Source organism: Ptiloglossa arizonensis, chromosome 8 (assembly GCF_051014685.1).
Source record: "Ptiloglossa arizonensis isolate GNS036 chromosome 8, iyPtiAriz1_principal, whole genome shotgun sequence".
Taxonomy (NCBI): Eukaryota; Metazoa; Arthropoda; class Insecta; order Hymenoptera; family Colletidae; genus Ptiloglossa; species Ptiloglossa arizonensis.
This window is the reverse complement of record NC_135055.1, coordinates 8,430,568-8,458,397: the sequence shown is the minus strand read 5'-3', so window position 1 is coordinate 8,458,397 and position 27,830 is coordinate 8,430,568. Positions and strand designations below refer to the sequence as shown.

General features: G+C 32.5%; 1 protein-coding gene across 2 annotated transcripts; it reads left to right on the top strand.

Annotated features, from left to right (window-relative positions):
* Window positions 1-51: 51 nt before the first annotated feature.
* Window positions 52-26,206, top strand: LOC143150095 (uncharacterized). Of its 2 annotated transcripts, XR_012992946.1 has the most exons (7): window positions 52-153; window positions 15,123-15,380; window positions 18,015-18,151; window positions 18,499-18,949; window positions 24,458-24,632; window positions 25,231-25,729; window positions 25,830-26,206. XR_012992946.1 is itself a non-coding variant. In XM_076318132.1 (6 exons), the coding sequence occupies exons 1-6, from the start codon at window positions 121-123 to the stop codon at window positions 25,470-25,472; spliced, it is 1,296 nt and encodes a 431-aa protein (XP_076174247.1). In that variant the 5' UTR covers window positions 52-120; the 3' UTR covers window positions 25,473-26,206. The 2 variants fall into 2 exon arrangements, 1 of the variants encoding a protein (XP_076174247.1); XM_076318132.1 differs by having other exon boundaries at window positions 25,231-26,206.
* Window positions 26,207-27,830: the final 1,624 nt, after the last annotated feature.

Below are 27,830 nucleotides of genomic sequence, written 5' to 3'. Positions count from 1 at the left end.
ATCTTCGTCAAAATTGCATCCCTCACCGTGGAATCCTTCCTGCCAGGAAGTGTGTTTTTTTCGCGTGTTCCTAGAAGCCAGCGAACAATTACAAGGATAGAGAAGAGGACGATCGAGATCATGCTGACGGTTCTGATCGCTGGATTCTGCACGGTGGGTACACCAGCTCCTACTCAAGATTCGTAATTCTTCAACTTATCGAATCCGCTTCAAGCTCATTGCGCACGCGCGACTCGGAAATTGACGGTGTACATTCATTGAACGACAAGAGTACACTTTTCGTACAACATGCCAGTTGAATCATAGGTATTTTTTTTTAGATGTTTCACGTTGCACGAATCGGAAGCGTTTTATGTAAATTCGAAACAATGAGAAATGGAACTCGGGTAAAGAGAGAGGAAAATGAGGGAAAATTTTGCGTGCGTCGAGAAACAAAAGTAGAGGAATTTAGGTAATTTGAATATGAAATTTGATCACGTTCTATGGATACCATTGATTTCGATTTTCGTATACTCGTGTTTTCACGGTTTTGAGAATACGTGAAAATTAAGTATGTCTATTAACACGTTGTTTATTATGATTGTAGAATGTACTAAACAAATTTAAAAAGACACATGAACGTGTTATTGATTTCCTTATTAAGAATCGTAGTAATATTCGTATCAGAAGGTATGAGTATTTAATGTTGTAAGTTTGAAAAAAATGTGATCTCTTGGTTCCACGTGTTGTTCTGACGAAAACGTAGAATTTTTTCATTTGTAACGTCTATACGGTACATTCCAGGTTAAAACGTTAATTCTACCTAAACGGTGCTTATTAATTCAAGGCAGACGCCTCCTTATCGAACGTTTCTTAACCAATTGAATTTACCTTGATATATCGTTCGACGACCGAGGTATAATCTAATAGCCAATTTGATATTATCATAATTCTAAATCAACCACAGAAGCCTCGATCGGAAACTTTTTATAAGCTGCTTCTTTACGATAAAACAAATACCTACGATTCAATATTTCCTACGATCACATTTCAGCGTAATACCTCTACACATTGTACATGATTTGCATAAACGTGTTCGAACTGTGAAATATATCGAATGAATTGCAAGTAACTATTTCACCAATAATAACGAATATTCATCACTTTTATTAGAAACCGTTGAATAATTCAAGTAAACACGCAAAATTCACTTGTTATCGTTAGACTTTGTTCTAACGTTAAATGTTAAACATCGTCTAAGGAACCATATCTTTTTACAAGCTGTCCATTATGATTGTAGAATATACTAAATAAATTTAAAAAGACACATAAACGTGTTATTAATTTCCTTATTAAGAATCGTGGTAATATTCACATCAGAAGGTATGAGTATTTAATGTTTAATCTTTCTCTTGAAAAAGCGTTAATTTCGGTAAAACTTTCATTATGCGACTGATCTATTTGTAGAAAGTTTGCTAAGTATCTACTTCCTTGCAAAACTTTCATTAGGCTGTTAATGGTTTGAATATTTTGCTAATTATCAAATAAGACCTTAGATGATCCCATATAAAAGCTCGTAGTTAGCTTAATTCAATTTTCATGTTATGTTTTAATATAGACAAATTTTCGTTATCCAAAAGTTCTATCATTCAAATGAAGGATGTCCTCAAGAAAATATTCTTTTCTTGTTAAGACAGTGTTTTGTAATGGTTAGGACAGTCGTTAATAAAATTTATTTCTAGACTAATAATGTCATATATGTAATCAAAAATTAGTAACTCAAAGATAAAGATTTTTATTCAATATTTATTTATAACTACTTAATAAAATGTTAAACGCACGAAACGAAAGATCAAGAAATTGAGTCTGCAGTTAAATTTGGAAATAAACAAAAAGATATCCACGATTGTAACGGTGGATCGTGTAGTTTAATAAGCAACAGGTTTATCACATAATTAATAAGAATACAGGATTTTGTCTTCGTTGATATCGAAATTCATGCTGCCGAAGCCACGCTCGCGTTTAGAAGAACTGGAAATTATAATTTTGGAATACTTTTCCAAATATTCGAAATTTGTGGGCACATTAAAACCACCTGTAGCTAAATAATGACCGTAGGCTTACAAACATTTTCTTCACGATACGTGACAAAGTTTACACATAAATTCTATTTCATTTTTTCCAAATCTAAGATTAAATTCAGACGATCGTTCTCTCGGTTCGAAATTTCTTTCTTCGGACTCATGTGTGTCAACGATCGGAAATTCTTTTTATTAACACAGACACGTATGTATCTATGTATCCACATAGGTAGATATGTATGTATGTATCCACATAGGTAGATATGTATGTATGTATCCACATAGGTAGATATGTATGTATCTACCTATAAAGATCAGTACGCTCGCGTCGGTGATCGACACGCGTTGAATTTTGTATTGTAAATCTACGCAGAACCAACGCTGGTACTCGGGATCTCTTCTTTGGTACTGTCATTGTCTGATAATATGAATTATTTAATAATTTTCTATTACCACATTTAGAAATAAGTTTCGAAACGCGTTCTACCGCTGTAAACTAATCTCAAACACTCGCGAAACTATTGACTACACAGAATCGTAAGCATAGAAACGATTGGACATTTTACCCAAGCAATGCTAAAAAGAACGGAATTTATGGCATCATAAAAAGACGGTTACGGTTCTTTCGTTCGAAACGGGAAAACATATATACATCCGTACGTACATAAATACATACATAAATACATACATACATACATACATACATCTGTACATACGTACATACATACATACATACATATTGTAACCGCACGACACGTTACTCGCTCATGGCACGACGTTACCGGATATATGTATAAATTAATGGACTCAGAAATAAAATGTCGTAGCTGTTTGAAATATCGGGAGTAACTCTAAACAGTTGGACGATTGTCTTGTCGACAACTATCAATCTCCATTTATCGACACACATGCATACATACTTAGTGGAATATTAGTAGAGCATACTAGCAGGTTTCACTTGTTTGTTTCTTCCCTTTAAGATTCTGAGCGTCGATTGAATTAAGTCAGGCATTATTCACGAGTGTCACTTTCAAACGCGTTATTTACATGCAAAATCGGTTATTGTGACGACAGAAAAGAACGTTCGAGGCAGGAGCTATTTAACTTCACGGAGAGCATAAGTATAATAGTTCGGTGACGTTTCTTCGGTTCCAAGCGGGAGCGCCAAGAACATTTCAAAGTAATTCGTCCTTTTTTTAATGGAACGATATACATTTGTTTATTTACCTCGTAACAGAGACTTGTAACAGGAATCAATGACCTACGCTTCGAAATCACCTGTGATGGATTAAAGTAAAGAACGATTGGGGGAAAATATTTTGTTTCAAGAGATACGGTTCAGAATTTACTTTATTGCACGTTCCAAACATTTTTGGTAAAATACGAAATCTAAAGGAACAACCAACGATGAATAAATAAAAATCATTGGTTTTCTATCGTAATCGAAAAAAAATTGAAAAGGAAAATTATAAAATTCGAATTCATGGCAAGAATAAAATTTTAAATATTCTGATGTAAATGAAGAAAATGGAGAAATGTGTTGGTTACAAAATGGATAAAATTGGCCAGTGAATATACAAGAAATTCGATAAAAACGATCTCTTATCGCGAGATTTTATTCCATTATATTTAGCACATTTGTTCGATTTCTATTGCGAGGTTCTTTTTGTGTATGTTTTATGTACAAATGTCTTGCTTCTGTTATCGTTTCACAAAATGTGACACTTCTTATTTCAGAATTAATTATTTCAGATCGTTTCACATCATTTATGATTGAAAATGGTCTGTCGCGAATAGTTACTAATTTAACACAGGCATCCATTGAATCAAACTTAGTTTTTTTTATTATTATTGTTTCCATTCTGAGCTTCACTACTCGATATGATTTCTTATTCTTACGACGAGTAGAATACGCTTCTAATGTTCGGTTACCTATTTCAAAAACAATTTGCACGAAACTGTAATAGACAATTTGCGATTTTGAACGAGCGAGAGTGTAAGATTATGATTCTGTTTGAAGAAACAACGTAACGTGGAATGACGCAATATAAATTTTGAAAATACAAATTTGGTAAATGAAAATGTACTATCGTGTCTTTTCTATTAACCCCAGTGAATGTACCATTACCACTTTAATCGTTGCCATTATTATTCATAGACTGAATTGAATTTCCTGTCGATGTCTGCTTCACCCAACAATCGGTGTTAGTTTGTCGATCAAAAAACACCCCTTCGTTTTGTCATTATCTACAATTCAACATTCAATTTGAAACAAGGTTTGATTAAACTTCCATTAACTCGACAAATTGGATAGCTCAAGTGTCCCAACCACAATTTCAGGTATAGATATACATTTTCCTTCCGATAAAATACTTTCTTTAATCCAGTGTTTCTCAAACATCACCTTTCCAAGGACTAACTCGAGAAAGGAACATTTATTGGGGACTTTTAATACATTACAAAAATGTTTAAAAAGAAATATGTTTTTACATTTCGAACGTTGTTTATTAAAGTAACGTATAAAAGTAAATATGAAAAGAATTGACAAACTTATACGAATACTTTTGGGATTCACTTAATACTATTTAATAATAAATTTAGTTTCTATATTGAACAGTATTTAAAAAATTTCTTATTATTTTTCCTTTGAGAAGAACTGTTTCATTGTGAACGAAAAATCAGATAGAGAAAGTGATAAATATGTTACAAGTACAAAACAATGCTAATAAAACTGTAAAAGAATTTGATCTGTTCCAAACTTTCAAGCTTTGCAACTTCCTTTTTGTACGAGTTTACTATTGACGATAGAAATCTTTTTAACGGGACATTTTAATAAGAAGGAAATACTACGAGTTTTTTTGTTTCGTTATACGTATAATATGCGTTTTTTTCCTTGCGGGGATTCATGGGCTCCTATCATGTTTACCGACCCTCACGAGTCAGCGAAGTACAGTTTGAGAAACACAGCTTTAATCTGTTCGATCCTATGAGCGTTTATAAGCACTCAGCCAATTAGTACACTACGTGTGGTTAACGCCTGCAGGTATTCAACGTACATGTTTTGCAAGTATGATTACTGAATTGCCGCACAGAAGGCATACTATGCACTTACAGTCTTGCCACGAAAAGGTTTAATACGATAGTTTCCAAAAATATTAAGACACGAATAATAATAATGATATCATAGTCGTTGTCATAATAAAAACCCACGAGTTTGATCTTTTTCTTACCTCGATAAAACATAGCGATGTATAAAAGGAAAATCAGCAAATTAATCCAACAGTCACAGATTTGTATTGTTGCAATTACATTTATTCTCTATGTTTTTTTCCGACACTGTTACTTTATATTGGCCTATTTCTTAATATTTTAATATTTGACACGTGTTATCTCTATGTAACATTTTTGACTTATATATGTCACTATGTATGTAAGTTATTTCCATACGTTATATTTTCTAAATATATATACACACGTATATTATTTGAAAAATATCCATTTTATAACCATCGTTTCATTACTGAATTGCAATGGACCATTTATTTCATAATTTTAAGTACATTTCATAAAGAAAGTATAAAACGAGATTCGAAATATTGTATTATAATTTAAATTGTATTCTCAATAACCAACTACTCTGTTATGTACGTATATGTATTTGTGCAAAAGGAATAAGTAACATGAATAATTTTTAAATATTATTCATAAATCATCGTCGAATGTTCGAAACTTTATATTTTAATTTATTCGCTCGATCTTTAACGCATTAAAATGCTGTTACAATAATCATTTTCAATGCGCAATACTAAACACTGATATTCCATGAGTAATGTCTGTCTGTTTATCAAGAGATAAAAGATAATTGTCATAATTATTTTCTACGAACTACAATTTCGTATTTCCTTCTTATAAGTATATAATACACAACTTGATCGGTAGTTAAAATAATAGCGCAAAAACATTTACGAATTATTTATAATTTTCTGTGATGCAATGCTGTGTTAAATAATCTAAACACGATTGACAAGAACAGTATAAATAATTTATTATCTAAACGTGTAATCGCTGCTTTCGTGACTGTTTAAATTTTAAATTTATCCATAAACTCGACTGCCGTTTCGTAACAATGCTCATTAAACAATGTAATATCAAAATATTCTTGCCTTATTTTATATTGTTAATGATGATAAATTTTACTCATAAAGTATTTAAATTACATTTCCCAGATTTATGTTCCTCTCCTCTCCTCCCAAAAGAAACAATGTAAAATTTCTCTTTAAATATTGAAAAAGAAATTTATTACCTTTGAATATTATATCAAGAAACATGTTGATGTACGATACGAATAAATTGTTAATTAAAGTTATATTCTTTATATTATATTATTAATAAATGTATCAACTGGTTTCAAGAATATATGCAAATATATGTATTCATTCAAATTATTAATATCAAATTGATTTATGGTTTTAAGGTCTGCTAAATGCATTAATCATAATTAGTTTTATTCATGTTTGTAGATTGCCATAATACACGTATCTAGGCATCGCAATGTGTACACATTTAAAATGATGATTAACGTTAAACTCACTATGCTTAAAGCTAACGGTTATTTTAATATTTGTTTTCAAACTTGATGATAAGGTAAAACGAAACTATTATCTTCAGGGCATAAAGATACTGATCACTTTATCTGTAAAGGCTCGCTCTATGTATAAATACAGCTGGAGTAATTTTCTACAAAAGAACATTTTCTCTTAATCGAAAGAAAATTTTTTAAAGGTGGACTATGCATAAAAATAAGACAGAAATAGGTTAACAAAACATCTTTCAAAAAATTATATGTCTCTGTGTTCTTGCTTAAGATTTTGGGAGAATCGTGCAGTACCAATTGCTATAAACTGTTTTTGGTTATATTTTGGGTACAAAATCAAATTTCAAAAATGTGAAATAAGAATTAATTATTAATTTTAAGAATTAATAATTCGTAAAAGTATAAAAATTGTAACTAGTAGGAATTAAAAATTTGTCGCTCAATATCGACCAGCTATTTAATTAGTAGATTCAAATTTTCAGGTTTAAACGATTAATGATGTTAATAAAAGACATTTAAAAGTTGCGATAATATTCAAATTTTATTTTTATATAAATTACAAGTAAAATAATTAATATTTTCTTGATCCATGCATTCGACGTGTGCTCAACCTTCACATTCGATACACTCTATCTGATCTTCGTTAAATAATTCTTTGCAAATAACATATTGGTTCTTTGTTATAGTTAAACTTCCTATTTATTTCTTTTTTATTCCTTCCCCTAATAAATTTCCTTCTTCTTTTGATTTTTGAAGTTCCCTTAATTCTCTCACAGCCTTCTTTTTTCTTTTCTTGCTCTATCGTTTCTTTCACTTTTCTTTAATTTTCTTTCAGCTTTTCTTTTATTTGCATTTGCCTTTCTTTCTTCGATTGGTTTCTTTTTTCCCCCAAGTTCAACTATAAAACTTTTTCAAGTTAAAATTTCAGACTGCTACGTTCGTTTACTTCAACATTTTTCTCCCGAAGAAAAATTTAGCGATTAATAATTTCTCTCAAATTCCATTTTTTGTTTTTAATGTTCGATATATACGAATCCAATTTTTATTATTAATGTTTACTATTCTTTTGATAAGAATTGTTAGTATTGATAGTTTTTTAGAAAATAAAAATTAAATACCGATAAATTCTCGGTAATTGAAAAATTTGGTAAATTTGCAATCCCTAATACACCTACATATATAGTAACAGTTTCCGGTCCGTTTTATTTTTTTAAGTCATTGGCATAAGTCAAAGTTGTAAAACAGCATTTCGCTATACTTTACCCTTTCACCTTATTACCGATTTAATTTTCCAACCACCCTCTTCTTAATACATATAAGGGAAGAAATTGTTGGCAACGTATACCCTTTTGTTAACAAAGCTTCGATAACAATGTCTTCCATTTCCTTCGGAATAGTATGATTAACATTCACCTACGTAATATTCCCTGATGACAATCATTGGTAGATGGAAATTCCATTCACTCGATATTGCAACATTAATTATAACAAAATTCACAGCGATGAACATCGAAGGAGACAAATACTTAAATGATTAGAGTTTATTGTTTCCTCCCAAGCTAAATTATGCTACCATTTTATAGCGTAGTAGAATAATATTTTACCCATTCTTACTCATTTATTTAACAGCTGTAATTATGTATAAAGTACAATTCTGCCGAGATTACAGTCACATTAATACCATAAGTTACAAAACATTACTTTTCATACAGATTGACAGAATGTTAAGCATCGATTCTTATGTGTACATGGCGTCTCTTTTTATCGTATTGCTTTAAATATTACTGCTCTTTTAACGTTAAAGAAAACTGTATTCGAAACAAATTATTTGTTTCGAATGAGTAAATATTGCGATGTGACGAACGAAGGTTGAGCTGAAGCAAAGCAGAGAATATTTTATATTAGAGTTTCGAGAATACGAGGAGACTGAAGAAAAATGGTTCTCGTGGAGAAACAGGTGTACGACCAACACCAGGGACTACTAGGATAGTTGAGTGAACAAATTGGTGTGTGGGTAACACTGAGAGTAACTAAAGTTTCCCTTTTAGGATAGAATAGATAGTAAACCTTGTAGAAAAAATCTGACGATAAAATTCTTTTCTCAAGATTGCTTTTTTTGAAGTTATAAGATCACGAGTATTTCTTTCAACACGGTATATTCCGTAACATTGTAATTGACGAAAAAAAAAAACAGTTCAAGTATCACATGTTGATGTTCGAATTATTTTCTATGCCAAAAGTTCCATTTGGACAAATTTCAATATACTTATTAGTACGAAGTGTTATAAATTATGATAAACAACGTTTTACAATGGTCTTCGAGGATACGAGGACAGTTGTATGAAATAATTATTCTTGGGCTGAATTGAATAAAATTATTCTTAACACTGCTTTGTTTATTTAACGCGAGCGACGTTGAATCGAATTTCATTATTTAATGAAAATCAGAAGTTGTATATTTATCGTTGTATCATCGGGAGAATATTGTCAATTGTTTAGCAGTGTATGGACTTATGTTGGGGGAGCTCACCAATCGATTAGCATTCTCATGAAGATGTATCGAGAAATGTTACAATATTAATTTTCATTACTGGATAACTTAGCTTGTTATCCAACACTCGCAAACTGTTGCGCTATTTCGTTCACTCTCGGTGAATTCCATTCACTTTTCTCATCGTGTGGCATGTACAATGTTTGGACTTAACCTAAATGAGATACAAAGGTCAATGCATAGAATGGAAACTCTTTTTCCCCCGGTTATATGAAATAAAACGAATCCGATTGCACTTCTTCCATCCGTAGAGTAAGTACTGTATTTCCATTATTAGTATAATTTAGATTCTAAAAGTGAGGACTGCCCATTTCGATGCATTTCTTCGGGAGGAAAGTTGTCTATTCATAAAATGAAATAATACATGAACTGTTTTATCAAACGTACGTCGAGAAGGACAATTTTGAAAATTCAACATTCTGAACTTGAACTGTATCATTTTATCGTCAAATGTTAGTGTACATTAGTCGTACAAATGTCACCTTCTGAACAGTGTAAACTGGCAGTTAAAATGGAAGAAAAGGTTTATGTACAGTGTACAGTCGAAATGTAAGTAAAAGACACACAAGGCCGCCATTGTTGAAACACATCTTTTCGATTCGTTAGTTTAATGAAAGTAGTTTCGCACGTTTTGTTCAATCGCTGTCTTTAATTCGTCTAATTGCGAGCGATACTTTTCCGAATTTATCATCTGGTTGTTTGGTAGAAGCTCGTAATTTAGGCTTTCTTTTCAGTCCCACCAGACACAAAGCACGACATTCTTCGGATGAAGACCGGCTTTTAGGGTCGTTAAAGGTGGTTCATTTCGCTTTCCCCAGGATCTCTTCCGCTCGAGGTTATTATAAATTTTACATCCCCCGTTATAACTTGCTTCAAAAATTGTCTCGTTGCCTTTATTAAACATTCGATTCCAGAAACAAATTCCCTCGCGTTTTAACACGGAGTAACTGCAACTCTGCTTCAACGTGTTCCACAGACGTTCAATTTCAATAAAGCTGAGTATTTTAAATATATAAAACAATTTTCAATATACTATCACCAGTTTCTGTATGTATAAATTTAAAAGTAGTATATCATTTATCAAATGTACATTTTGTTCGCCAATCGGGTGTTTTCACGCTGTTTGAAGTGTTTGTTGATAAATACAATATTACTTAAATTATTCTAACACTTATCGTTAATCGTGTGGGCTACGTATTCGTAAATATCAACGAAATTTAATAAGTACATCAATTTTCAAGTAATTTTGATCACCAGTTTATCAATGTTCTTAATAAACTAAGAAATATTGAATTTAATAGTTTCAATCTTATAATTTATATAGAGTAGTAACCTGAGGCTAACGTTATTAGCGGTTATCGTATAACTCGCGCAATCTCGGAAACTTGATTGACCTACCTTGAAATAATCATGACCTGTACCACGATTACTCGTGTAGCTGACCGTGCACTGGGCAATCTGTATGGTATACATAACAAATATCTTAGGCAGGCATCAGAGCGTTTCTTTACACCGTTATTCGCGTTGAAGTCTGTTCTGTTCGCGTGTTAGGCACCTTGTTTCGTATCGAAGGCAACACCACAACAGCTACTTTGATAAGCACTTAAGAGGTGTCTCAGTAATATCGTAAAAGGAAATTGAGATGATCTACGTTAATTAAGGAAATATTACTACGACTCCAATCCAATGAGGTTAGTTAATAGGTACATTGACCCGACACGTCGCGACGTTAAAAAAAGAAGAGATTGTCAATGACACGGTTGAACAAATTGCTATGTACTCTCTAGCAAAAGAATTTAAAAATTGTTTCTTTAATTAGCAAAGTATTGTATATTGGCAAAGGTAAATATATTGTTACTACCTTTGATTTATGGAAATATAAATATACTATTACTTGTATATTAATCTGTTCTTCCGCTTTCATATCGTATTCTATTATATGTATTATAATATATATCTTCTATAAAAATATTGTTCGGTGTTACAAAGTAGTAATAAAAACACTTTAAATTATTTTGAAACTCTAGTTCCTTTATATGTGCTATGAAAATGCAACGAGGTGAGAAATTGACATAAGAGAGCGATCAGGATATGGATCAACCTTCATCCGATAGCGTTGAATATATATTTGTTAGATAACTGATAAAGTGTAGTCAATCCGAACCAGATTAAAAACACAGATAAAATATAATAAAATGAATGTAAACAAATTTCACTATCCATTAATTTCCTAAGTTGATTCTATACAAGTTTCCGTTATGCATATTTCAAGCTTTTTCATAATTTACTTTATATTAACTACAAAAGAGAATTTACTTCATAGAATTTATATTAACCACTTAATGCAGAATATCTGAAAAATAAAGTTCAGGTTTCATTCGCACGTAAATAATGTAACTCTCGATGTAAATTAATATTTACAGTTTAACATTTATCCATTGATAAATAAATTGCGCGACAGTCAATGTGTTAATACTTCTATAACTGCAAGAAACTATAGATACTACATACGTAGCTTATCATTAACGTTATCAATGTGATTATTTAATATCGCATTGTTGTTTTCAATATTAGATAATGAAATATCGTTCTATTGAACCGTTTTAATATCTACTCGATAGTATCAATAGATACCGATTAAAATAGTAAGTATCTAAATACATATGTGATATAAATTTTCAATCCCAATGCTTCATTAACGGATACTAAAATTGTGAATGTAGAAAAAGTGAAAAAAGAAGTTCAATCGGTATAAAATAAATAGTTACTTCCAATACTAAAATCGATACGATAGGTTTTTTTCATTTCTGCCCAATTCGAAATTTAAGGTGAAAAAATAAACCGACAAAAATTAAATATATCGTCGCACAAATAATAAATTTCTTCCATAATTGATTTACAAGCTATTGATGAAATTATGTCTCCACGTTACAATACTTTGTTTAAATGTTCCTGGTATAAAAATGGATACAATGTCGACGAAAGACCAAGAAAATTTCGAAAACCCAATATAATTCAATTTTGGAGGGAATTGAAAAACATAGAAAAAAATAGAATATTTCTATACATATTTTACTTTATTTACGAAGAAGCGGAAAAATATGCCTTAATGAAATTACCTCTTTCGTCGTTTGCATACTTTCCACGGTTCTCGGCTCCCAATTGCCCCCTTTCATAATTTATGTAAATAAATAATAATTACTTCGCCTTATAATCTCTGTCTACTAAAATATACACCATCTAACAACGCATTCGAAGTTTACGCATCACTTGTAGAACAACAATTTTCTATCTTAGAAAGACTGTTTCACCGATTAAAAAAATAATCGAAATTTTTGAATATTTAAACCGTTTTTGTTTAGATTTATTAGGGAATTGAAAATAATTGACCAGATGATACCCAAATTCTAGCTAGCAAAGACCAATTACTGCTAAAAATTTTATTTTATTTTATTATTTTACTATTTATTGAATAGTTTGTGTATATTTTATTACGAACGACTATATCAACGTACAGCGCAGGTCCCAGAAGTATACAATTACAGAACTTCTGACTTCTGTTACAATTTAACAAAACAACATTGAAATGAACTACACACAGAAATATATAGACCCTTGAGCCAACTCAGGTGAGCAAATTCAGTAATTAACCAAATTTACAACCTACGAATTAATCTCCTTTAAAACGCGGTAAACACATTTATCCCTTCCCAATTATCTTTTCCACGTGCCAACTATACTTGGAGGTCGCCATATCGACTCTGTTCGTGTTCACCAAGCAGATGGACCAATAACAACCAGAATGCCCAATTTTGAACAGTAACTCGATTGCTTTATAAATCTTGTCGATGTTTTTTGTCTTCTTTTTAACGGAAATTGTCTTTCAATACTGGTTTGATTTTGAAGAGGTTTCGATAAATTGTGTAATTATTCCAGATGTTACAGGCAACAATAAATTTGAAATACCTTTCCTTTTTACTTTTAACAATTTAAAGAGTTTAGAAGCAGTAATCTTGAATGAAATTTTTGTTAATTAAAATTGGTCAAGAAGTACACCATAGTTTGGTAATTGGTATGCACGAAAAGTAAAAACAAAGTTTCGATTTATCGAACAGTTTAAATAGATAGCCAGGAGTACACCGGCGACCTAAATATCGTTTGTAAAAGTCCGTTTGTATTCAGTCAAGTTGGTTATACAGTGTTTAAACTTCAAATGCCCGAAGCGTGAAGGACCATTGATGAAAGTCACCATTGATTCGAATAGTCTTTTGTGGGACGCAAAACGTATTTATGCGAACTGGCTGTCGCACCTTTTACCGACAAGAATAGCTTCAGAGTTGAGTCGCCCTTTACAAGGGCCCCGGCAGTCGCCAAATTAAAGGTCCATGAATTCGAGAATAGACATAAATGAAGTTGTCACTTCAACGATCTCCCTCCTCCTGCCACCTACCATAATAGCTCTTTTCTTTCCGAGTCGTCCAGTTCTCTTGAACTTTACGATCATTGTCTTATTCAGGTTTACCTCCAGGCCCTTTTTAACACGGTATCTTTCCATCGTGTTGAGTTTCTGTCGAATGTCCACAATATCCCTGGTAAATAAAACCAGACAGTCGGCAAAGAGTAAAATATCTGCTCTACTGTCGACCTCGATAAAGCCATCCTCCTCGAAAACAGAGACGAAGTAACAATTCCAACGAAAATGGAATTATTACTTTCGACTCGTGTGGCAGCCTTCTGGTACAGATTGCGAAGGATTCGAATAAATTTACCGTTGATTTCGACCTCGTATACGACTGTCAAAGAATGCACTAACAAATCGAAGGCTCTCCTGAAATTGACAAACACCGTGTATCGTTACAAGTGTTGTACAAGTTGAAAAATCACAAGGAAATGGAGAAATGGTCCATTCACATTAATCGTGACGCGACGTCGACGCCTCGACGCAATACACTATTACTATTGGTTGAATTGGACAAATGTAGAAACTCACTGCTCGACAAGTAACGTGAGAAACGAAACACGAGAAAGTGAGATGCAACGATGACTCAAATGCATTTTGCATCTCACTTTGTACGGTACATGTCTACGTTTAGATCTTTTCGATCCAAAGATTGCGAACCGTAAAATAAAATCAGGAGTATTCGACTCGAATTAATTACCCTCCTCTTCCTCTTGAGTCACGTTTGTTGCTGGAGTCTGAGACAATTCCACCAGTGATATAATCCGGATTGGAACACTGCAAGGACGTCTTGAAAACAATTCGAAGGAACTAAAACTTCTTGGTCTGGATAGAGACTGACGATGAGATTATTTTCTGTTTTCAAAACTAAAAATACCAACAAAAGGAACTTGTTGTATTAGTATCGAGACGACAAAGTCCTCGTGAAAGTGGTAGGTACGAGATTTCAAAATCAAAACTTCGAGGATCGTTCGGTTCGTAACTGGATCGCTTGCAACGCTCTGTAGACGCAGAAGTAATATATTTCCAGTTAGAAACAAATTTACACCGACCATAATTCTTTCATTGTTCGCAGCGTCGTACCATTAATACAAGAAAAGAAACATCGATAAAGAGGATCAACGAAAGAAAGATTCTACGCTTCATAGGATTCGAACTCGAGATCAAATATAAATAGTCCCTTACGCTTGCCACTACGCCATAGTCATTCTCGAAAAGAACGATTTATATTACTAGAGTATCCCTGACTGAGCGATTCTTTCAAACTTATCTTTTTACACTTATCTTTTCGCAATTAATTGGCCGTCAACTGCCACAACTCTGGTTACGATAGTCGTACACGTGAGTCTCCAAATCTGCGAAGTATCGTTAAAATCGGTGAGGATCAGGTCTGACGTTCTCCTTGTGAGTGTCACTCGAGCAAAACCACGCAGATGAAGAACGACGGTATTGTTTCAGGTTGCCGCTACCGTTGCCCAGGATTACGAGGTCTCTGACATCCAGTGCAGTGGCGCAGGATCAGCCGCCGATTTGCTGACAGCAAAGATCAAAAGACCAGTCAGCTTCAGAGGGGCGCCGCTCTTTGCGGACGACAGATCCGTCAATCCGCTCACCGATATTCACTGCCAGATCAGGCCAGATCCCAACGATCCCCAGGAAGACAACTACTTCCTGAAGGTGACTGACTTCTCGAGATGCGGCATCCTAAAGAGAAACGTGAGTCGGAATCAACGAACCAACGAATGCCTCGTCAGTATAGATAACAACCATTTCCAAATAATTTCACGGGGAAAGAATACGACGATAACTTAGATAGTCCGATCGGTTACCTCTGTGAGACCCAAGTGAGTTAACGACTGTTCAACTTATGAAAATGGCTTTGTCGTACGATTATTAGTATAGATAACAACCATTTCCAAATAATTTCACGGGGAAAGAATACGACGATAACTTAGATAGTTCGATCGGTTACCTCTGTGAGACCCAAGTGAGTTAACGACTGTTCAACTTATGAAAATGGCTTTGTCGTACGATTATTGGTATAGATAACAACCATTTCCAAATAATTTCACGGGGAAAGAATACGACGATAACTTAGATAGTCCGATCGGTTACCTCTGTGAGACCCAAGTGAGTTAACGACTGTTCAACTTATGAAAATGGCTTTGTCGTACGATTATTAGTATAGATAACAACCATTTCCAAATAATTTCACGGGGAAAGAATACGACGATAACTTAGATAGTCCGATCGGTTACCTCTGTGAGACCCAAGTGAGTTAACGACTGTTCAACTTATGAAAATGGCTTTGTCGTACGATTATTGGTATAGATAACAACCATTTCCAAATAATTTCACGGGGAAAGAATACGACGATAACTTAGATAGTCCGATCGGTTATCTCTGTGAGACCCAAGTGAGTTAACGACTGTTCAACTTATGAAAATGGCTTTGTCGTACGATTGGATAAATCGGTAATTGACTGTCCCGCTGAACTACGAATGAATGTAAATACGTACTACGAATGTATTTATTCATTTCTATGGTCCTACAATAGACGTGTTCATTTAGATTTACAGGTTGCCGTCCGTTGTCACTCCAGTGTTGAGTCTCGGGGGAAATAAAAGTTACATTTGATTTAAACTTTTAAGTCTGGATCATTTTAAGGATATACCTATTATTTTGGATATCTTAATATATATATTTGTGTGAAAATTCTAAACCAGTTACCCGTTTAAACAAATTTTCCTCGCGGTGTATTCGCTCGTTAAAATCGTTGAAATTACATTTGAAACATTTCTCGTATCGTGGCAATTAGAGAAGATAATAGAAGTCGAACAATTAAAAAAATTTATTTTGCTAGTGGAAGTTTTTATTCACTCTCTATAATAGGATAATCCTCAACTTCAAGATGTGTAATTTTCGTATTGAAAAAATCAACTTCGTGTCTTAATAAAAAATTCGTTTCAAATGACCATGAACTGACCAACTGATCCATTTCAACTAAAACGAATAAAAAAAGAAAAAATAACATTGGGAGATCGATAGTTTCTATGATAAAAATTCATTTATACGTGGAACAAATTTCCAAAAACCAATAAAATGATGACTTAAATCCTCCATAATTTCACACAGGCAACCATATTCTTTAATTTCATCAAAATCCCTGTCGTCGAACAAAAGAAATGATTAATTTGGTGTGGAACAATTTTGGAGTGTTTCCACAGTGGCAACAGGAGCATCGTGAAATAAAGCCTTGAGATGTCCCTATAAATAATATTAAAGTACCAATCTCTCTTTGCCAGCCCACTTATCTTTACCTTTAGACAGAGTCTGATAATTTGAATACTTACTACGACGTTCAATGATCACAATACCAAGTTGATTGATCCAAACTCAAATTCCCTACTGTTTACTTTTAACGAGAAGAAATGATAACATTAGCTGTAACTTATCAGATATTTTTGCGAATCTGAGTCGTGCACCAAAAATGGTTATACCTCGAGGAGAATATGTTTCCAGACTCATGTTCGATATAATTCCTTCCCATCTTTTCGATGAGTACAATATTTCAGAAACAATCTGTAGAAAGCATTGACCGACGTTATGCTATTCGAACAGGTAAAATTACGTTTCTCATCGAAGATTTTTATAAATCAAAATACGCGAAGGCTTGTAGAATAATTTGATACGACATTAAAGCATTTGAAATATTGAACACCTCGCCAAGTTTATTTTCAACAGCGTGTTACGATATTAACATTAGAACGTATTCCAATGAACGTATTCATCGTGATATTTATTAAGAGAAATAGATTTTATTAAATAGATAGAATGATTCTATTAGTTTGTGCAATAAGTCTGTTCACCTTTCTTTATGAGTGTATTAAATATGTACTTTGTATTTTTCGCTGTCAATCGTTCAGATGTGTGGTAAAAGCTCATAATAAAGTATTTATCTGTAATCCCATCAAATAGACAGGAAAACCTTTTTAAGGAACAATTCAACTGACATTTCTCATCGTCAATAATTGTTTGCTTTAAAAATGAGGACCAAGTTTTCTTGTGTGTAATGCAACTGATTCGTGTACAATTTTCAGACACGTCGATAATCTTTCTTGTTTCGTACTTTAAACTCTATTCAATCGAGTTCGCTATTTCATCCGTATTGATTGGTTGTGAACTGCTGCTTTGTTTTTGATCTTTCAAAATAAAATTTGTATCGCGAAACCATTTGATCCGCTTTCGAACGGTATCCATGTTTATCCAAATGATTTGTTCAAATTTCTTCGTTCATTTCTTATATGCATACATAAGATGACACAATAAACACGATCTTATTTTTACCAGGGTTTCATTCACCTTCGAATATGGTTTCCGGCGTTTCCCGGAGTCGTAATGCTGGCCGATCAAGAATTGATTCTAATGTGTCGACCACCGGAGCCCACGTTACTTCGGCACAAAGCCGCTGGCTTCGCTGGAACCTTGTAAGTCTCCATTACACTTCGATGAGGTTGCATTTTACTTGATAACGATTTCTCAAGTCTGAGAACATATTGTAACAAGGTGTATTTACGAAGTTCGCGGCCACCCATACAATTGGGTTTCGAATCGTCGCAAATCGGATGCCATTCTAGAGATTCGATCGTTTTACCGAAATAAGTTACATTTTCAAATAATATTATCCACGTAATATTATTACTTCGATGATATCGTGCATGGATATCTTTAATTTAAATACTTTCTAACTTCGCGAAGAACGTCGTATTTATAACCAAAGGGGAGAAAATCGAACGTAAATGAGCTCTTCCGAATTAATATACATATTTTTCAGTCCGCACGGGGCAAGAGTGTCTGGAGTAGTCGAAGAGACTCCAGGACGTCTGGAATACGAGGTAGCCCTTTATCGCGAAGCTACGGGCAATGCATCGGACACATCAGGTGCGCAAACCGTCGATCAGGCGGTTCCTATCGGGACGAAACTTCAGCTGAGAGCTCGAATCAGTCTGGACAGTGCATGGGGTTACATCAAACTTTTGGAAGTGACCGTCAGTCCCGATCCTGATCAGCCTCATGCACCAGGAAGCGTCGTGCTTGTGAAGGACGGCTGTAGAAACCGAGACTTTGCTTCGATAATTCCTCATCAACCGGCTCGGTATCGAGAAAGAAAGAACGAGGTTTTCCTCGATTTCGAAGCCTTTCTCCTGAGCTCCATGAGAGAACGATCCACTTTGTGGATACACTCGCAGATCAAAGCCTGCATGGAACCGCAGGACTGTCAACCGGTAAGATCATAATTTGCAGTCGAACTTTTGTCATAATTAGTCGAACGAATTAAAGAGGTTAGATGAATCTGATAGATGAATCGGTAGATGTTACCTACTGTTATCGTGCTTTCTTTTTAACGCTTAAAATACACCACTTGGGAATAAAAGTAACGATCAGACAGCTTTCGGTTGATTTTTTAAAATTGAAAAAATCACAAACCGTAACCTGGACCATGAGGTGAACCATCAGAGAACTGAAGTTTCTTTACCAATCAAAAACTCGATACGTATGTAATGCAGGCGATGTATGGATCCTTTTGCACAATCTTTAGGAATATCCATGTAAAGTAATCGAATATTTTTTACATACATCCTTAATGTACAGTGAAAATAACTTCAATTATTATCCGACCACGAGAAAAAGACACGTGTTTACATCCTCGTTGCAAATAAGCAACACCATTGACAGAAGACGACGAAGATCAACTGTGACGGTAGCGAGACCGGATAAGAGAAAATACTGCGTCATTGGCGTAGCCTTCTAATAGAATGTTAGTTATTAAGAAACAGAATGATTTGGTTAATTGTTTAAATACTATCATTGATTTGATAAGTTTCTCGCAATGAAAAAATGAATACAATTTAAAATGCGTTATAATCGTTAATATTTTGAAAATTATTTATAGCGAAAAGAACTAATTTTTATTTATTAAAAATAATATAAATCTATATAATTACAATTTATATCAAAAACAAGTGGTACTAAAATTAAACCAAGCATAATCTTCACATTTCCTTACATTACAAATCATAAAAGTTATACTAATTTTAATACCAGCATGACTTGTTTTTTTGTAAATTGTAATTATACAGAGTTTATCTTGATGAAAATAAATTTATATCATTTTTAATAAATACAAATTAGTTCTTTTCGCTGTAATTAATTTTCAAAATATTAATGATTATTACGCATATTAAATTATATTCATTTTTTCATTACAAGCAACTTATCGAATTAGCGTTAGTACCTAAACTGTAAGAAAATTGTTCCGTTTAGAAATACTTGAGGTTTTATTGGGGGCCTACGCCAATGCATCTTACTACAAATTCGTTCTCACTCGAACTTAGGATCACCGCTGTCGATCTTCGTCACCATCTTTGACCAACGGTGATTCTTGCTTGCAATCGCAGGAGCGGAAACGGATTACGAGCGGAACGAGGATGTAAACAAATTGTGCCTTCTTTTCGTGGACGGATAATTGCTAAAGGACATTAATTCTCACTTCTTTGAGTAAATTTTCACCTACCGTGTGGGTTCAAAATGTGTATAGAATTCATTTTTGGTACTCTAAATCTTCACATTGAAAACATTACAACACATTGACGACAGCAAAGCAAGGAGGCATATTTGTGAAATTTTCATAATACTATACATCCGATTGAAATTAATTTTGTATTACAAATCGAATATATACATATTGAATTTTAAGAGAAAACTTTTTACGTGCACAATAGATGTGAGAAAACAAATTGACGATTATCTCGTCCACGGTGAGCGCAATACTCTAACGTTAGTGAGTTTGACTCTAATAGTATTTGAAAATCCAAACTTAAGCAATATCATTATTTTTTAATTTCCCTCTTAAAGGTACTTTCGAAATTCCAAAAATTATGGAAATTATCGTTTTTAAGAAAAAACAGGCCTTTCCTACTAGGCATTTTTATATCTCAGAATCTACTTTTAGAAAAAAAGATACGTAGTTATGTGATCTGATGGCTAAATGATATTTGAGTAATTACCAACGTCAGCACAAAAAACATGGTTTCAAGAAAACTGAGTTTAAAGTTTCATATGTTAATTTATTTACATTGCCTTTGAGATTTTAAAAGAAAATTTAAAATATAATAAATATATGTACAATAATTAGGAAATCAGCTGCTAGTTTATCGTAGATAGGTGTCAAACACACCCAAATATTTCATTGTTGTTATACAGGGTGAGGCACCTTGAACAGACTATCTCAATAACTTGTTTGTTTGTAATAATGGAAAGAAAAGTGCGATACAAATTTCAAGACAAATACAATGACCTATAAATGAAAGTCGTTGAAGGTTATACAAGATCGACTGTAGTATCTTACAAAATGGTATCAGTCTACTGCTATAGCAGTTAAAATTGTTGTTGCAGCTCCATCATCAGTTGCTTTCTTGGCTCGATTACGTTTTTTATTATGCACACTTGCTGCTTCTTGAAAAGTTTTTATTATGTTTGAGGAAACAAAACGTGAGAGATGAACACTTATTCCGCTTTCGTACAACGCATATCATAAGATATGTATCGCCTTCCGCTGACTTGAAGTCTCGCTCATCCCCACCTAAGTTGCATGTTCTAAACTTTAGCCATGCACTCTGCCATGGTTGTAGGAATAGATTTTAATTGCGTTCCTATTTCAATATTTATACGAATATAAAGCTTGAAGGCTATAAACTACTGAGGTTTCGTTTATACTTATATTTAATACATAAAACGTCTGTTTTATCTCACAAGAGTTATTTAATATAAGAAAGAATATTATGTAATATTAACAGTTTTTCAATAGATGAAATAATAAAGACGATTTTGAAATATAATTTTCCTTAATAGAATCAAATATTTTGTACGACACAATCCGACTTAACTCGAGTTCTTTTACACAAAAAAGTATTAATTCATGTCTTCCAAGAGAACAATGTTCCAAAGATATTAAAATTTGACATTTCTATCACCACATACAAGAAATACAGAGCGAATAAAATAATAAAAATTAAATATTTTCTTGAAAGAAAGGTATACATCTTTTTAAGAAAGCAATGGATACATTTTGTTCGTATATCGATACATGAAAGCTATTATAATATTTACGAAGAAAAATTCTTTTATATCTACATTTTTAGCTGACCAGAAACTGATTAACTTTCATTTGACATTTTTGCATCAGATTATTGGAAGTGCCTGAAAAATCGTAGTGACAGTTCCGTGTCACACACTGTATGTAACTACTTTTGAAATGAATGAAAATTCAATTTTATTTATTTTCAAATTCAATTTTTATTAAATTATTTTTGTTCTTGAACAGAATTTTACTTCATTCTACTGGTAATTATATAAGCAATGCTTTCACAGCATATTGTAAAAAAATAGTAAAAATTGTTGTCCTATGTTAGATATAACTATTGTATTATATAATAGTGATATGTTGCACCTACGCCAATGGAGCTCCACTTGCCGCGTGTCTCTCACTATCTCTATCTCGCTATCGTTTCTTCGTCATTCAGTTCACATGTATCTGTAACTGCCGCGACGATTAGCGAACTAGCATTGAATGTGTGCGTGAGAATAAGTGTAAAGAATACTTTGACCAATACGGTAATTAGTAAGCTTACTAATTAGTAAGCAGAAAATGTTTATTTACACTTAATAATACGTTTGAACGGTTACAAGAGCGACATCAACAAGACATCAGCAAGCAGAGAAGACATGCGATTTTAACATAGAAGTGACTTGAAATCATTTATTTTCTTTTAATGTTAAGGTTGCGTAACCTTGCATGACCTTTATTCGTAGGTCATTGTATTCGTCTTGAAAGGCTCTATTAGAATACGAATAAAACAAAAATATCATCCCATTTAAAACAATGAGTTTGACCTTCGTATCTTCTCTATGTCTCCACCGACAAAATAATTATTGCTATCACATTATGTGTTCCTCAAAATTGAACAACTTTTATCTCACACTTTTCTTTCTATTATTACAAGCAAGCAAGTTATTCAAGTGGCCTGTTTTAGTTGCCTTATCCTGTATGTCGACAATTAAATATTCGGGTGGGCTTGATATCTATCTACGATAAACTACCAGCTGATTTCCTAAATAATTATTTTGAAGATATATCACCATTGGAAGAAGATGACAATAATTAAATAGATCAGTTTTACTAATAAGATTTTCAACTTTACTCTTATTTTGGATAACATTCCCATCACCTTCCGGATATATAATTACGCACTTCGGATTTTTTAAGACCTACAAAAACCTATTATGTAAAAAAAACTTTTGCTGTCGATGAGATCCAAAATTGGCCAATTTCTACAATCGTCCATTATCATTTTGGACACGAGACTGCAAAAGTAAAATCATGACCGCGAATACATTTTACATTTTACGTAATTGTCAAAAGTATTACAAACTATTGAAAGTTCAATATTCTATAACTAATTCTAAATGTCGCAAAACAATTTCTACGTTAGGTATCAAATTGTTCAAGCTTTGATTAATGTATCGTAGGTAGTTACAAACTATAGCTTGGGCATCATATTTTTGTCGACACTTCGATTTTTTAATGAGAACTGCTACCGAAGTTATGTTCATTCAAGGCATAACTTTTAAAATACTTGAAGAACCTTCGTTAAAGATATTAATGGCCAAAAATATGTTGCTACTTCAATTGTTAAAAGTCTACAATGATTGTGCTTTGGAGCAAACGTCCAAACCAATGGATCTTCGTTCCCAGATACCTTTAATGTAAGAAATCTTCCAGTGGTAAATATTCGTAAATTGTTTCTGTAACTTCTGTGAGTTTATCGCTAACATAAGAGATGGATCGTGTCTAAATGTAGTCGATGCCCTTATTTACTTTCTTCACGTTTCTCAATCTAACTCCCATTCGTTTTTCCACACGATTCACGAATTCATTTTATTGGACAGTAATTTTTTCACCGTACGAATTAATGTCCATAATACCTTTATATGTTTCACTGGCCCGATCACTATTATATGCGGTGTATTTAACACCGTACACTTCCTCTGATTTGATGTACATTTCCTTCACGGCATCAATCTCCATTTTGTCTGCACTACCGGTATGGTTTATAGTGCAGGTATTGTCAGTTTCATACCAGCTGTCGTATTTCTCAACTGCTTCATCTTTCTTTCTTTTCCACGTGCTGCATGTTTGACACAAGCTAGACTTCACTACACTATCGATTACTTTTTTGCTATACCTTCGAACCAGTATTGTGACACCGAACAACGAATTAAATAGCTCGACGTAGCAATACGTACTATATAACTACGTTAATTTCAGGAATTTGATGATACACTTTTGCACATACATTTCTAACAATACGTCTATATCCTTTATGAATGAATGCAAAGTGGACAATACATTTATAAAAAATGATTCTTCTATTAACGATATCAAATAATAAATATCGACTGTGAACTATTTAAAAAATATTGCATCCATGCTATTCGTATTAATATTTACTTATTAAACTGAAATGGTAAATTGTATAATGCAAAGGAGAATGATAAAAAAAATTACAATTTTGAAATCTTCACAAGTATCAATGGTTGCCCGTGCGAATGTTAAATAGGACCCTTATTTCACATTATGAATCTAGAATTGATTAACTTACAATAAATAAAAATGTTTGTCCGGAGAATTTGCATAATAACTACATAAACATTCTGTAAACATGTGGTTGCAGGATTTCTGTCTTGACCTTTTCGAACCATCTGGACATGGAAAAAGAAGAAAAAGATTAGCAATAGAACCAAATAAATTTATTCCTAAAAACAAGCGTTCGATAAAAGAATATAATAATTCAACTCCCTTCACAAAATTTAAAGAAAACATTGAATACACGGTAATGATGCCCAATGGTAAGTTTCAAAATAAATTCAATGTCATTTATTTAAATAGTGATATAGATGAATATTAAATGAAACACTAACTTTGAAAAATTCATTTTCGATTACATCTTAATAGCAAATTTATTTTGATATAATACAAAGATATTATATATAAACAGAAATATATAACACAATAGCTCGTTATCTCCTCAGGAAAAGTAACTACTATAAAATTATAAAATCAAAATCTGTTCCAATCAATAAATACAACAAGGATATAAAATAGAGAAATTTGTTGTACAATATACGTTGAGAATTGATAAATTTTTCCATAATTATGGTTTACATAATAGAATTTTATCGAAAACGTCACATTTGAATAAGAATATATTGCAAAAATATCAAGAGTATACGTGTTGTACACATATGCCAAGTACATACATAATATACCAATTATAAACCAAAAGAGGCGAATTGTGTTACATATTTTTATTTCTATATAAAAAAATAATGATATACTTTAACATACACTAACTGTTCAACATATCGAATAATTAGAAAATTTCATAGCTAATTAATCACTCTTGAACAAATAGGACAAATGGAGCTAATTGTTTGGAGTTTTTAGATTTGTACCAAAAGGTACCTGCTGGACTCGAAAATGGCTGCGGCAATTTTCTTTACATTGCAACCGGATTAGGAGCACTTCTTGTTTTATCAGCTTTTATCATGTGCTATCTAGCATCTCGTTTGCATAATTTATCATCGGCAACACCACAAAATAAATCAATCGACGAACTCGTACGAGATCGGGCTAGAAAATATTCTGAAACGACACCTGGTTATACCGGTCGATCTACAGTACAATAGTAAAATATTGGAGACATTGCCCATTATCGGGCTCGATTAAACTGACCAAGTACAGATTTTGTGTAACGAGAGGGTAAACCAAATTAACCAAATAATCCACAATATGTGTACAGTACACATAAGCTGCAGAAATAATGAAATTATATTACAGTCAGTTATCTGTTTTTTACGTTTGTGGCGTTTACGACTGATTAATAATACCTACTTTGCAGTCGACGGCCACCGTATGAAGACACAAGGAGTTTTCTCTGTAAGTGGTATGTACAATTTGTGGTATATACAATAAGACATATAAGCTAGAATGCCCGTGGACATAACATTTTATGTCTGAATCTGATAAAACCAATGATGTCATAGGCTTCTCTCCCTACGGTGCCCGCCGACTTACACATTGGAAAAGCTTCTTATGTTCCCGTACGGTGCCTGTTGACCATAACAGAATGAAACAAGGATATAATGCTTAAAATACAATTAATATATACGTATCTTATCTAATGTTGAAGAAATTTTATAGGACTTAATAGATTTACCATATGTTATGTAATATTACTTGTAATGCTACTTGTAAAATCACACAAACATAAATTTACACTATTTTGCAAACAGTTACAAAACTTTAACTTTTTCACTGTATTTTCCTTAGCTGATCATTCACCTAGCACGTATCATGCAATTAATTGCACGAAAACTAATTTTATTCTGTTTCTCATGTTAAATATTTACAACTTTTAGTCAAGCCTACTCCTTTTTCACTCAACATAAAATAATTGTTATTCATAAATTGATTAAATGTGCAGTGCTATTACGTGACCTGAAACAGTGCGTATATTCATTTATAGTGATAATTCTAGATTCATTGTAGAATAATCATTCGCACTCGGGTTTTTTGGGGTGATTGTATAACTCCGACACAATGTATATACATAGACACGGTAAAATATTTATTATTTATAATTGAAATTTTATAATCTAATGATGTTAACTAAAAACTCATTAGCCGCTTAATTAAAGTATTTAAGTAAGAAAACACATTAAATTACTTAAATTGTGTACATGACCACATAATTTAATTATTTATTATGAAATAAAATTATTACATACTTATGCATGTCATCATTATTTTAGTAATATTGAATTACACATAGAAAATTAAATCAATCTTAACACTTTATATCATATTATACTCTTGTATTCCTATAAATGCAATGCGCAATAACATTGTGAAATCGTACGTATCTTTACGTGATTGTATTATAACATATAGAGAACAATCTGTGTATTAAATTAAACAATGGAATGTACGCATACGAACATATGGATTTTACTATTTATATAGTCAAAATCCCTCTTTGGTTAATATTTTAGTTTAAAGTAAAAATAATGTAACATTTACAAGGTGTAATATTTATAATTTAATTCATATCTTTAACATTTGCCTATATATATATATAAAACTGAAATTTTAATACATAATTTATACAAAATCGACGATGATTACTGAACAATATTTAATAAATCAAATAATATAATAAACATGTACATTTAAGTATTTGATTAAGTAATTTATCGATGGTATTTAGACTATGAGGTATTACCCATGACTACTGATGTCATGGCTACTTTAATTCTTAAGTGATCATGAAGGATTATGATTTTATCCCAATTCATATTTATGCACTAAATGCTTTAAGATAAAAAGGAAATGAAATACTTCACTTATTATAATATTTTTCACAAATTCTATCTAAATGTACTCAATATGTAAGGTATATTCCAATAAATAAAATCATAATACTCCAACAATTATTTGAGAATTAATATTCACAGTTAAACGTACACTTTCTATTTAACAACTTACAATGGATGATCAAATTGTTACCAACATTTAGAAAAATTACATTTTTTATGTCTTCTGTGGTATTATATTCTCAATAACTTTGAGGTACAGTAGTGTCCGGATATACGATCACAATTTGTCCGCTTATATGACCGCGATCTATCTCCACCAATTCCTGAAACTGCTGATAAATGAGATAAAAAGAAGACAGATAAGTTCGGAAAACATAAAAGTTGCCATAACAAATAAAGAAATAATTACGAATTAACTAAATGAATAAATGTACTCCGAATTATATCGTGGTTGATCTCATTTTAATCAGAAAAAAGTTATAAATACGTTAACAAAAATTACACAAAAAAAGGATCAAAACCAAAACCTATTTTTCGTTTCATTACTACCTCTCGCGGATATTCGATCCCATATCATATTACATTACACGGCGATCGAGCATCGCATAAATTACTGGAATACACCTCTCCAGATATTCAGCCAAATACGGTCCCAATCAATGATCATAT